This window comes from Musa acuminata, chromosome BXJ3-10, assembly GCF_036884655.1.
Source record: "Musa acuminata AAA Group cultivar baxijiao chromosome BXJ3-10, Cavendish_Baxijiao_AAA, whole genome shotgun sequence".
Lineage (NCBI taxonomy): Eukaryota > Viridiplantae > Streptophyta > Magnoliopsida > Zingiberales > Musaceae > Musa > Musa acuminata.
The window spans coordinates 21764809-21778326 of NC_088358.1; the positions used below are offsets into that span (position 1 = coordinate 21764809).

The following is a 13518-nucleotide window of genomic DNA, read 5'->3' on the forward strand; positions in this document are numbered from 1 at the left end:
TTATATTTTTAAAAGTTATATTAAGATCTCTATAAATAATTTGCTGACGAAAATATCATACGCCAAACCCAATTTAGTACATCATCACAAATTATATCATAATAAAATATTTTTCATATCAAGAATGATTTAGGAGATTATTTTTCTAATCATTTATCATTAGAGGCCCTAAACTATAAAATTTTCATGTTCTTTATCTTCTCTCTATAATTCATCTAACAAATCCATTTGGATATTTCTATCTTAAGCCAAGATTTGGGATTGATAAGAAATTGAATTATCGAATCGATAGACTCATACTATTATCAATTAAGCAACCTAAGACCTTCTAAATTTTAATTATCCAAAAATTTTCACTGTTATTTTAAGATATACAAATTAAATTATTTATTTACGGACGGATCACATTTTATTGCTATTTATATTATAAAAATATCATTCGTTTCTGCATTAAACTCCAATAGGTTCCAACTTAATCCATATTTCATCCTAACTGGAAAAATAAAATAATATTATTAACAAACATTCGATTTAAAGATACAAATGTGATAATTTTTATTATTAATTTAATTAATTAAATAGTGAAAAAGACAGGGGTTGATCGGTAATTAGTTCCAAAGCTGGGATCGATGTACAAAAATACCCCTCGATAAATATAAGACACATGAATAATAAGAAAATGGAAACCTTCCAGTTTAGAAGCCCAGCTGTGCGAGGCCTTCGCAACCGTTCCCGACATCGTGTCCGCAACGACGACCCGGGCGGCCATCCGAGAACCCTAGATCTCCGCCCCTCCTGGGCCTCGGTCGGGCCCCGCATTGCCGATCAACGGTGGCTTCTCCCATTCCCGGGTCGCCGATCTCGCGGGCGATCGGTGGTCGCCTCGGGCGCGCCGCTTGATCTCGACGCCGTGGATCTCGTTTGAGTTCCGGCCCGTAGCGCGGAGTGGCAGGGATCGTGATGCGTCGGGGGACCTGAAAGTTGGGTTCTCGGCCGGTTTTGGCGAGTTTTGGTATTCGAGTCGTGAATCTCGTTGACGAAGAATTCCCGTTTGCGAGATGGATTTGTCTGATGTTAGCGAGGAGCTGGCTCTTATCGAGGGGCAGATCAACGATGTCTTTCGGGCTTTATCGTAAGCATACATGGCTTCTTTCTTTCCTGGAACGTTACGTTTCTGTTTGGTGATGGGAAGGATGTGGAATAATTCGTCATGGCCACAGACGTTCTCTTAGTCTTTCTTCTCCAAGACATGAAAATAAAATATAAATCGGAAAAACATGATGTAGGAATTTGAGATTTTACGAAAATGTTGTGGTAAGAATTACTTCTCTAAATATTAGAATTTTTAATTTGCAAAGTGGTAGCCTCAATGTGTGCTGTGATCTCATTGGTTGGAAAACTAAGAACCGACATCTCTCGTCCTCCCCACCCCAAAAAAAGGCAAAAGAAAGTTTCTATTTGGAAAAAGGAATTGAGAAGTATCAACCGTGAAAGATCATGTGCTTAAGTATACATATTATCCCGAAAGGAAAAGGAAAGCGTTAACGAATGATGTTACTGTTCATACTATCTTTGTGGTTCACATGGTGCACCGAAGAAAAAGGATAATTGCTATGGGTTATTCAGTCATAGTTGATGTGGATATGCTTCGTTTATACTTGTCAGTTTGATGACTGATTGTTTATTAAATGTTCAACAGAAATGGGTTTCAGAAACTGGAGAAGATCAAAGACCCAAATAGACGGAGTCGGCAGTTAGAAGAATTGACTGACAAGATGAGGGAATGCAAGAGGTACATTCTTAGATATCTATTTTCTTTGCTGCAGAATGGTTCTTGTTAGTGGGTCTTTGTCTCTGGTGTTTATCTTGCTCTTTCTTTAATGTCCGGATTAATGTGCCAATCATTTATCCCATATTTTTTCTTAAATTTTTGATTACAAGCTATGTTTGTGAATTAGTTTCTGACTGACCAATGCATGGAGATGCTACATATGTTCAGGCTACCTTAGTTTCTGATTGACCAATGCGTGGAGAGGCTACATATGTTCAGGCTACGTAGTTTCTGACTGACCAGTTACACGGATCTTTTAAAGCAAAATCTTTATTTTAATCACGAGAAGTGCAGTGCTTGAGAAATAAATATATGAATGTTTGAGAGGAACTGTGTTGCATTTTGGTAATCTATGCATCAGAAGTATGACAAGCATTGTTCGAATTGGAAGTCTATGATGCAGTCAGCTGTTTTGTATGCAGCTAGAATCCGTAATGAATGTCTATCATCCAAATTCAGGAACTGACCAAACTGCTGCCTTTTTTAACATCTTAATGAATATTACTCTAGATCTTACATTCATGAATTTCAAATTGTTTGCTTCTTTTTGGCTTTTACCTATAATTAATGTGGCACTTTTAAGATGAAAGCAACAAATGGAACCCATGTGTTACATCACAAATAATTTGAGGTATTGTCATTCTGTTGTGTAATAATCACACTTATTTCTGATTCGAGTTCTGAATCAATGTGTCTAACTAGGCTTATCAAAGAATTTGAGAGAGCCGTGAAGGAAGAGGAGAGTCGAAATACTCACAACACGAACAGGATGCTGAACGAGAAAAAGCAATCAATGGTGTCTTTTTGTCTCCTAAAGTTCCTAGTTTTTTTGGCATATTGGATAATATTATGTTGAAAACTGACAGCTTACTGATTAATTAGCTTCAATTTTGCAGATCAAAGAACTGAACTCTTATGTTGCTCTGAAGAAGCAGTAAGTTTTTCTCTCTGTGCTATTTACTTCAGTTGCTGTTTTCATCATGAAGATTTCTTTTAACCCACGTGTTTAATTCTTGCCTATTCACCATATATACTCAAAGAAATAATAGGGAACTATGATGTAAAATCGTTTCCTTCATGATTTCTTCTTTGATGCAAATATAACTATTTTGAGAGTGGACACAGCCATTCTGCTCTTGATGGACTTATCATTCATCATGAATATGTGGTTTGGAATTCTCTACAAACGCAAACATGAACTGATTAATTAATTTATCAATAGAGCAATGCATTTATGGTATCTGTTTCAACTTTTTTCTGTGGAAAGGCAACTTAGTTTGGCATATTTATGTTGCTGGAGCAGAGAAGTCATCAAATCCTTGGAATGGTGCACCAATAGCAGACACTCCAGAATACATAGATGGACAGAATGGTGCTTGGTTGGCATGGTCCAAATTTTAATTAGGTTTTATCATGTTAGTTCTGTCTCTAATCAACCTACCTTAAAGTTGGTTATTTTTGAAAATTCTAATTAGATAGCATATCCTGTTGAAGGAATTATAATTAGATAGCATATCCTGTCGAAGAAATTATTTCAATTATTTTACAGAAACTTTATAATATGCACATGAAATTTCCTTGAGAACGGTGTATGACTTCTTGTCCATCCCCCTCTTATGTTTTTGATCTCCCTCCTGTTATTTTTCTATATTTTATTTCTCACTTAGTTTGTAATCTTTTCCTACAGTATGTAATCAATCCTTCATCTCTGTTATAACTTTTGGCTTGACTCCATAAGTTGCTTCTTATTAGTCTTTTTACAGAAAAATACATTTGTTTAATATTGCAACTATTACTTTACATTCTTAACCAGTTTCTTGCAACAGTTTCTATATAATAATTTGTGTACTGCAGGCATGCAAGTGAAAACAAACGAATTGATCTTTTTGATGGCCCTGGTGGCGGAGATGTGTTTGCAGAAGAAAATGTTCGATTGGCATCATGTAAGTATTCTCTGGGTGACCTCATCAAGTATTTATCCATTTACCTTAAGTGTGAACTTAAACATGCAGCACATATGCAGTAGGTGATTAAACGAATACCTTCTAGGCATGTTTATTGAGTACTCGTTGACTTTGCATTGTTAAAAAACTTTATTGTTCTTGCACATTGCTGCACTTGATTCTAAATGTTATTAATACATTATGAAGTTAAGCTAAAACAAGAATAGTCATGGTGGTTGGCATGTGCCACACATGTGATCAATGGTTGAAGCATTGCTGGACATAATAGGGCAAGTTGCAGTCTAACAATACCCCAAAATAGAAATAAAAAACTATATTGCAACCAATGATATATAAAGAAACCAATTTCCTCAATCGATGTTTTTTGGTCTCCTTCAAAGGTTCAGATGCTCCTGCAGTGAGGATGACACTAAGGCAGTGGAGATTCTCAAACCTTAAACCATTTCTGGAAATTCAATATATCTTTTATAATGTGCATACAAATAAGGCTGTAAAGTTTGGTTCAGTGTCCTAATGGCCAGTTTGATGTCCTAATTGCTGGTTTGGCTGTATAAAGCAAATAACAAGATGTTTCATGTATGTTTTCAGACTCCCCTCTTTCTCCTTTTTTCTGGTCTGAAAAAGGTATAGAGGCCGTATTTATTAACCCTGATTGTAATATTTAATAATCTTACATCTGAAGTCATGGTTAAGCATTTTGGGACCACATTGAGGAAGTCTACTTTTTAGAAGTCATCTAACTAGTTGGCTTTTTAGGTAGTTATATAACTGGTATCAGATCTATCGTGCTGGTATATGCGTTGAATTGTTTTGGATAGTTGGAGCAAATTATCAAAACCTGATTTTGCAGATTATTTATTATAATTTGCTGATTATTTGTTATACAACATGTCTTGCAGCTATGACCAATGAACAATTGATAGATTCTGGACACCGTATGATGGATGAAACAGATCAGGCAATTGAACGATCAAAGCAGGTTGGTTTCTTGCACTTGCACAATATCACTCGAACATTGTCTTTATTGTGATGATTCTGTGTTTGACCTTTTGTTTGGTTTTACCTGATTGAAATGTATAGATATGCTCATAGTCTTGCAAGTTACTAAGATACATTGTTTCCCCTTTTGTTAATTGTAAGATGAGAATCCAATTGTAGCATCCTCATGTCTATTCTATTTCTGATAAATTGGTTCCTTTGGCGTTTCTACTTTTCCTCTGTAATCAATTAAGTTGGTGCATATCTACCATATACAACAAGATATGTCTTATTATCAAATACCATGGCACTTAAATCTACATTAATAATTGTTGCTTCATATATTCATATGTTCTTCAAAGAAGGCGCCAATAGGGAAGGTGTAGAGTGAACTGAGAGATAAATAGGCTGCTTGAGTGATACAAATTGGGGAGCATATAGGCTTCTTTCTCCATGTTCATCTAATAGTTATATAGGTCCCCTTATGCTGAGCTTGCTTTTATTGGGAACTTTATATTTTTGTCACTTCAAATATGTAGAGGACACTGATGAAGATCATAGCATTGCAAAAGCTTTTCATTGCCTGTTTAGCAATTTTCTGTTAGTTGTTCGATGGGTCTATTTTCCTCTTTCTCTTTTTCGAGGGAAGCCTTTTCATAAGATTTCCTTGATCTACATATGGCCATAGGAAAATTGGTGATTGATATTCAAAATCTCCATCGTTCAGACTCCATGATTCACTTGCTAATGAAAAGCAACATCCTGTAGTGTGAAATCTGAAATTACACTATTCCTTGTTGTTCAATTTTAATTTATCCTGTCATAGTTGTATTATTTTAACATTTATTATCCATGACACTTTGAATATTTAGGTTGTTGAAGAGACTATCAATGTTGGAGCAGAGACAGCGGCTGCTTTGAAGGCACAGGTCTGTCATTTATAACTAGTTCAGAATCCCATTTTTCACTCAGCATTAGAACAGACAAGTTATTCTTTAGAGTCCACATGAAAGCACACTGTTTCTAGTGTTTCTAATATTTTGTAAATATGGCAGACTGAGCAAATGAGTAGAATTGTGAATGAATTGGATTCGATCCATTTTTCAATGAAGAAGGCATCCCAACTGGTGAAGGAACTTGGCAGACAGGTCATTTCTAGTGAAGTTACTGACATGCTTCTCAGATTGTTCCACGGTCTCTCTTTTCTAAATTGTATCCATTTTTCCCTTATGAATTTTAGGTTGCAACTGATCGATGCATAATGGCAATGCTTTTCCTGATCGTCATTGGTGTTGTAGCAATCATAATTGTGAAGGTGGGTCGTTTATTTTCTTTTCTGCTTTCAAGCATCTTTTATGGTCTTTCTTCTACTATGATACTACCATTTCATCTTCATGTATTCTTTAAGTGTTTCTGTTGCCTTGGTTGAAGATTCTGCTAAAATCAATTGGGACTGGGGCTTTCAACACTTAAACAAGACCCATTCTGAGCCACAATATCATTTACTTGGGTGATCCAAAAAAGTGTTTTTCAAGTCCTGCAAAATAAAAAGAAAAGATGTGCGTAATTCCAACCAATATAGTGTCTGGGAGGGTCAATGTACGCAATATTTCCTCTAAACATAAGAGGTTATTTTCGTGACTCAAATCATATTTTCCCATATCACAAAGGCCCACCCTTTTAATTGTTTCATGAGACATAATTATTATTTTATTGAACTTGATCATGCAGATTGTTTCCAAAGATTATTGTAATGATGCCTGTTATGGGTTCAAGCTACTAATTGTTATTATATTTGAATTACATGCCATAGATCGTTGAAGATAGATTTTTACCTGTTATGTTGGGAGGAGAAAAGATGAAGCTAGAACTTCATTGGATATTCTAGACTAATGAAATTAAAAACATTCTATTCGTCGACCTTATTATTTTAACATTTTGATACAATCAATCAGGAATTTTCCTAAACTACATTTTGAAGTGAGTTGTTTACTCATTTCTTAAATCGACATCAATAACTTGTATCTATATGTTTGGCTTGTTTGCATCTCAAACCATCAAACGTATACTTTTAAGTCTTTAAGAAGATTCAGGAGAATCAGTGCATGTTGCAAGAAATGGAGCTAACTCTTTAGAGTTGCAAGCATCATCTTCTTTTAGGGAACAAGCATCGTAAAACTTTTCTTCCATTTCCATATCGGGTTCTTATCTTAATTACAGCACTTGTGATGCAGGATTTTAGTTAAACATTTAGCAAGTCTTGTTGACATATTGAAACAAAGAGTGAATATTGAATCCTATTTCACGATTCATTGTTTGATTATCTTGTATAGATTTCTAAAACAATTATCATTGAATTTTCAGCTTGTGAATCCAAATAACAAAGACATTTCGGATATTCCTGGACTTCCTCCTCCAGCCAATCGAAAACTTCTTTGATGTCTGCGGCAGTTGTATTCTTTCACTCATCAATTTCTCCTGCTATCATTTGTCATCCAGTTAGTATTATGACTGGATATATTCTTTGTTTATTTGTTGTATCTGTCGTCACCACTTTTAATGCTTTCTATTGTTTGTAATGGTGAAATCTAGTGATTCAATATTTAGTTGGCAGAACAGCATGTATAATTGTTTGTAAAGGTGTATACTGGTCCCTCTTTCCAAAATTTTTGTTTTTCCGTGTAATTGTTAATGATAACTACAGAGGACAAGTTGTCTTTCATAATTTTATCATCAATCTCAATAAGAGCTGTTTTTTTTTTGTTGCCTTTTCTGGGTCTGATAGCTCTTTTACCTGTGTTTAGTGAAGAGATTTTTCATCATCTACATAAAATATTGTAAGCAAGCAATTCATGATTCAACTAATATTCTTTGCATACAATTTTCCTTCAGATAAAAGTCTTTAGCAACAATTTTGTGATTCATAAATTATAATAATTCAATTATGATCTTCGGAGCGCTGATGCCTCAACTGATTATAAATTATTGAATTAGTTATCCACAATTGTTAACGACCATTAAATCATTATAATTTTTTACGAGATTGAAATGAGTCATGATAATTGATACAAATGATAGTGCAATGAACAGCACAATGATTTCAATTTCTTGCATTTTTATGGTTATAATATTCGAAATTCCTAAAATTTTGTAACCATTAATATATATATATATATATATATATATATATATATAATTTTACTTTTTTTTCTTATTTAACATCTTATGTAACTTTTTTTATTTTTAAGTTTGACTTTGGCATTTATATTTCCTCCAAAATCTAAAATCTAATCTATGTTAGTGTCATTGTAGCCAATCTCCTGTAGCTACTGTAAGTTAACTAATTAGTTGAAATCCTAATTTACATTAATATCAATTAAAAACTCATGATGATGTAAAATGCATTAGGGATTTTTCAGATATTTTCTTTCTAAGACATATTTGTTAGGATCGAGAGCACTAAGAGGTGGGGGGGGGGGGTGAATTAGTGCAGCGGAAATCTTTCAGCAATTAAAAACGAAAGCTGCGTTCGTTCGATAAAAACTATTTTGATGCAAAAGCCGATTCTAAGATTACTTATGATTAAGTGTAGTTTACGTCTAAACACAGTTTGCGTCTAAGCGCAGTTTACGCAGTTTGCGTCTAAATGCGGTTTGCGTCTAAATGCAGTTTGCGTCTAAATGCAGATTGCGTCTAAGCGCAGTTTGCATCTAAGCGCAGTTTGCGTCTAAGCGCAGATTGCGTCTAAGCACAGTTTACGTCTAAACACAGTTTGCGTCTAAGCGCAGTTTACAGTTATAAATGGAATCAAAACGTAAACGTAAACTGCAAAGAAACTCGTTCGTAAAAGCGCAGAAGACAGTTTGCAGTTATAAATAGAATCAAAACGTAAATGTAAACTGCAATGTAAAGATCGTACGAAAACACCGATTTACGTCTGAATGCAGATTCGGAAAGATCAGAACTTAGAACTTGTTCGTAAAAGCGCAGAGAGCAGTAGCTATGTAGGAGGTTTGCAGTAATGATAAAGTGCTCAAAATAAAAGCAAACCAGAGATTTAGAGTGGTTCGGTCAGTCTTGACCTACTCCACTTTTGGCTTCCTCCACCGATGAGGTCACCGACGTCAACTAGAGGCCTTCCTTCAATAGGCGAAGGCCAACTGCCCTTTTACAGTTTCACTCATTTTGACGGGCTCAGGAGACAACTCTTACAGAACCTTTCTCTCCTCTCTTTACAACTCAAGACTTGAAGAACAGAAAAAGGAGAACTTTTGGACTTTACACAAATTTGAGCTCTTAGAATCACAGAAAAGATCAAGAATTCGGTGTAGGTCTATCTCTTTTCAGTGCTGAATGGGTGGGGTATTTATAGGCCCCAACCCAGTTCAAATTTGGAGCTCAAAACGATCAAATCCCGGAATTCCGAGATTAGGCGGTTGCACCTCCTGACAGGAGAGGTTGCACCACCTAGCAGAGCTCGAAGACTGAGCCTCTGGGCGGTGCTACCTCTGTCAGGGGCGGTTGCACCTCTCTGCCAGAGCTCGAAGACCGAGCTCAGGCGGTTGCACCGCCTGACTGGAGAGGTTGCACCGCTTGGCAGAGCTCGAAACTTGAGCTCTGGCGGTGCTACCTCCTGACAGAGGAGGTTGCACCGCCCAGTCTCGCTCGGAGACTGAGCCCTGGGCGGTTGCACCGCCCAGTCTCGCTGGGAGACATAGCCTGGGCGGTTGCACCTCCCACAGCAACCTGGGTCCGAATGGGTTGAACCATTCGACCCAATTTGAGTTCTTCAGGGGCCCAATTGCCCCAGGATTAAGCTAATGGGATCACCTCCCATTTCTAACTTAATCAAAGTGCTAACTACGATTATTTCCTAAGACATATTCTGCAGCTTGCTTCGGTGCGTCACTCGCTTCTTCCGGCGAGTTTCCGGCGAACTTCCATCGATCAACCGATGAACCCTCGGTGATGCTCCTGCGGACTTCCGGCAAACTCCTGGACTGCGACGATCCACTTGGCAAGTGTTAGGATCGGAGCGGCACTAAGAGGGGGGGGGTTGAATTAGTGCAGCGGATTAAAACTTCGGTTTTAGAAAAATCTTTCGTATGATAAGAACGAAACTTGAAAGACTTAACTTGAAAGCGTATTCTTGAAGTTGCGCAGCAAAGGTAATAAGGAACTAAAGCATGTAAGAAGGTTTGCAGTAATGTAAACAGCAATAATGAAATGCAAACAAGAGATTACGCCGATTTTAGAGTGGTTCGGTCAAATGACCTACATCCACTTGCGAGGCCCCTCTTCGATGAGGCTCCCACCTTCCACTAGCAAATCTCTTGAAATGGAAGGGTCAATACCCCTCTTACAACCTTTTACAAACAGCTCAACCTCTTACAAATTTTCAATAAGAAAGAAGGAGGAGAACTCTCTAGCAAATTGAAAACAAGACTTGCTAAGACTTTCTAAGACTTTTATCTTAATCAAAATGCTTCTCAAAAGTTGTCACCTCAGCTGAGATTTGAGGGATATTTATAGGCCTCAAGAGGATTCAAATTTTGGGCTCCAAAATTTGAATTCTCTTTGGGTTCCCCATATTGGCGGTGCCACCGCCCAGCCAAGCGGTGCCACCGCCCAGTGTTCGGGTGCTGGGAGGTGCAACCGCCCAGCCCAGGAGGTGTCACCGCCCAGCTCTCGGGTGCTGGGCGGTGCTACCGCCCAGCCAGGCGGTGCCACCGCCTGGCTCTCCGATTTCACTGGTTTGGCTTAATTTTAGCCCAAACCATATCTGACTTTGGGCCCAGTTGGCCCCTAACCAGGATATAGGATTATCTCTTAATCCTAATCCTAATTACAAGTGAACTACATAACAAAAATACATCCTAAGCAAGCTTTCAACCGCGAACGTCGAGTCTTGTTTCGGCGAGCTTTCCGACGAGCTTCTTCCGACGGACTCCCATCAAGCTCCCGATCTTGTGATGACTTTAACGAGTAGCCGAGCCTTCTCGGTGATCTCTGTGAACCTCCGACGATCTTTTCGGCGAACTTCCGAAAATTCCGATAGGTTCCCGATTTCTTCTCGGTTGGTTCCGGCAACATCTCCGACGATTCTTCGGACTCTTAAACGTCTATCGATCTTGACTCCGGTATTCTTGCTTTGTGTTTTCTGGTTATCGTAGTTAATCCTGCACACTTAACTCAATAATATGGATTAGATCAATTAACCAATCAATTGATTTCATCATCAAAATCCGAGATTCAACAATCTCCCCCTTTTTGATGATGACAATCAATTGATGACGGAGTTAAACATAACTCCCCCTATCTATATGCCATATTATGAGAAGATGAAAACACTTGAATTTCATCCATTGAATTCAAGCATAAACCGATAAGTTCTAACCGTAGAACTTATCGTTATTCTCATTAAGCAATAGTAAATGCGAAACTTCGATGAAAATCATAAGTCAAATGATATGGGACAATTTTTACTACGATAGGATATAAAGATTTTCAACATGAATTTCATGATATCGATGTAAGGCATGCTTTCAATATGATCAATCAATCTTGTGATATTCTCAAGGATTTTGCAAGGCATATAAGACATTCATATCACACAAGCTTTTGCAATTCATATAAGTCATGCTATTAAAATGATACAAGTCATCACTTTTCTCCCCCTTTGTCATCAACAAAAAGAGAATGAGACTTGAAGCACATAATTTATCATACAAAGATTTTATCATTGATTATACATCACTCATCTATATTATCATTGATCATACAAAGATTTTATCATTCAAAATTAAGTATGCTAAAATATTTAAGCAGAGTTCATCTTAAAGGAAAATTCAGCATTCATCCATATTATCAAATCTCTTCTTTTTATAAATAACAAAAATTGTAGATGTACAAAGAAGAGATTGGGATAAGAAAAAAATTTTAAGTAGTAACTCCAATAAGTCAAGATCATTATTCGAATACAAATCCATTCAAATTCAATTCGTCAACTTGAAACTCATAATCAAGCCATCAAAATCAATTTCGAGATTCAAAATATCATAAAATCATTAATCTTGATCAGATGGAAGCGGTGTTTGACTTAAGATAGGATAAGATAATTTAACAAGTCACCGAGGAACGGAGAGAGAATGAAAAACTTTACGGAAAATCCATTCAAACAAGTTTATTCTTAGGGACAATTTAATATACCTAATTCCCTTCTAATGAATTCAAATTGGTCTTCATTCAAAGCTTTTGTAAACATATCTGCTAATTGATGCTTTGTGTCAATGAATTCTAGAACAACATCATTGTTAAGGACATGATCGCGTATGAAATGATGCCTAACGTCGATGTGCTTAGTTCTAGAGTGCTGAATTGGATTTTTAGTAAGACATATGACACTAGTATTATCACATTTTATGGGAATGTTTTTAAAGTGAATTCCATAGTCTTCTAATGTATTTTTCATCCAAATGACTTGTGCACAACATGCACTTGCAGCAATGTATTCGGCTTCCGTCGTAGATAGTGCAACTGAATTTTGTTTCTTGGAAGTCCAAGAAACAAGTGCATGTCCTAAAAATTGGCATGTTCCGGATGTACTTTTTCTATCTATCCTGCATCCGCCAAAATCGGCATCTGCATAAGCTATTAGATCGAATTTTTCAGATTTTGGATACCACAATCCTCAATTTAGAGTTCCTTTAAGATACCTAAATATTCTTTTAACACTCTTTAGATGAGATAATTTAGGATTAGATTGAAACCTAGCGCAAAGTCCTACACTAAACATAATATCTGGTCTAGTCGCGGTGAGGTAGAGTAGACTACCTATCATTCCCCTATATGTTTTTTGATCGAAATTTTCACTATTTTCATCCATATCTAACTTAGTCGCAGTACTCATAGGGGTGTTTATTGCTTTTGAATTATCCATGTTAAATCGTTTTAACAATTCTAATGTATATTTGGATTGGTTAAGAAATATACCATCACTAAGTTGTTTGATTTGTAATCCTAAAAAGAAAGTTAATTCACCCATTAAACTCATTTCAAATTCATGACTCATACATTTGGCAAATGATTCACATAGTGATTCATCCGAAGAGCCAAAAATAATATCGTCAACATAAATTTGCACAATAAGAAAATTATTTTCAAAATGTTTAATAAACAATGTAGTATCAACCTTGCCTTTGATAAAATTATTTAAAATAAGAAAGGAACTAAGCCTTTCATACCAAGCTCTAGGAGCTTGTTTCAAGCCATAGAGAGCTTTAGTCAATTTGAATACATGATTAGGAAGAAGAGAATTTTCAAATCTGGGAGGTTGTTCGACATATACTTCTTCGAAAATAAAACCATTCAAGAAAGCACTTTTGACATCCATTTGAAATAGTTTAAAATTATTACTACTAGCACAGGCAAGGAGCATCCTTATGGCTTCTAATCGAGCCACGGGAGCGAAGGTTTCTTCGTAATCGATACCTTCTTCTTGGTTGAAACCTTTGGCCACTAATCTAGCCTTGTTTCTAACCACGATACCATTTTCGTCTTGCTTGTTTCTAAAGACCCACTTAGTACCTATGACTAAGTGGTCACTTGGTCTAGGAACAAGCTTCCATACCTCATTCCTCTCAAATTGGTTCAATTCTTCTTGCATTGCAATGACCCAAAAATCATCTTTTAAGGCTTCGTCAATGCATTTAGGTTCAATTTGAGAAAGGAAAGCGGCGTTAGCAC

At 36.5% G+C, this 13518-nt stretch overlaps 1 protein-coding gene across 1 annotated transcript; it reads left to right on the top strand.

Annotated features, from left to right (window-relative positions):
• Window positions 1-927: 927 nt before the first annotated feature.
• Window positions 928-7359, top strand: LOC135650717 (novel plant SNARE 11-like). The gene is made up of 10 exons (XM_065170268.1): window positions 928-1132; window positions 1700-1792; window positions 2534-2627; window positions 2728-2765; window positions 3686-3774; window positions 4695-4774; window positions 5646-5702; window positions 5829-5921; window positions 6014-6088; window positions 7138-7359. Exons 1-10 carry the CDS (start codon window positions 1059-1061, stop codon window positions 7210-7212), a joined length of 768 nt encoding a protein of 255 aa, XP_065026340.1. The 5' UTR covers window positions 928-1058; the 3' UTR covers window positions 7213-7359.
• The last annotated feature ends 6159 nt before the right edge of the window (window positions 7360-13518 follow it).

Excerpts from the sequence above, each read along its gene's own strand:
- LOC135650717 (XM_065170268.1), top strand. The coding sequence starts at position 1,059 with ATGGATTTGTCTGATGTTAGCGAGGAGCTGGCTCTTATCGAGGGGCAG. Across the intron at positions 2,628-2,727 it reads ACGAGAAAAAGCAATCAATG|ATCAAAGAACTGAACTCTTA; the intron begins GTGTCTTTTTGT and ends TCAATTTTGCAG. Across the intron at positions 3,775-4,694 it reads AAATGTTCGATTGGCATCAT|CTATGACCAATGAACAATTG; the intron begins GTAAGTATTCTC and ends CATGTCTTGCAG.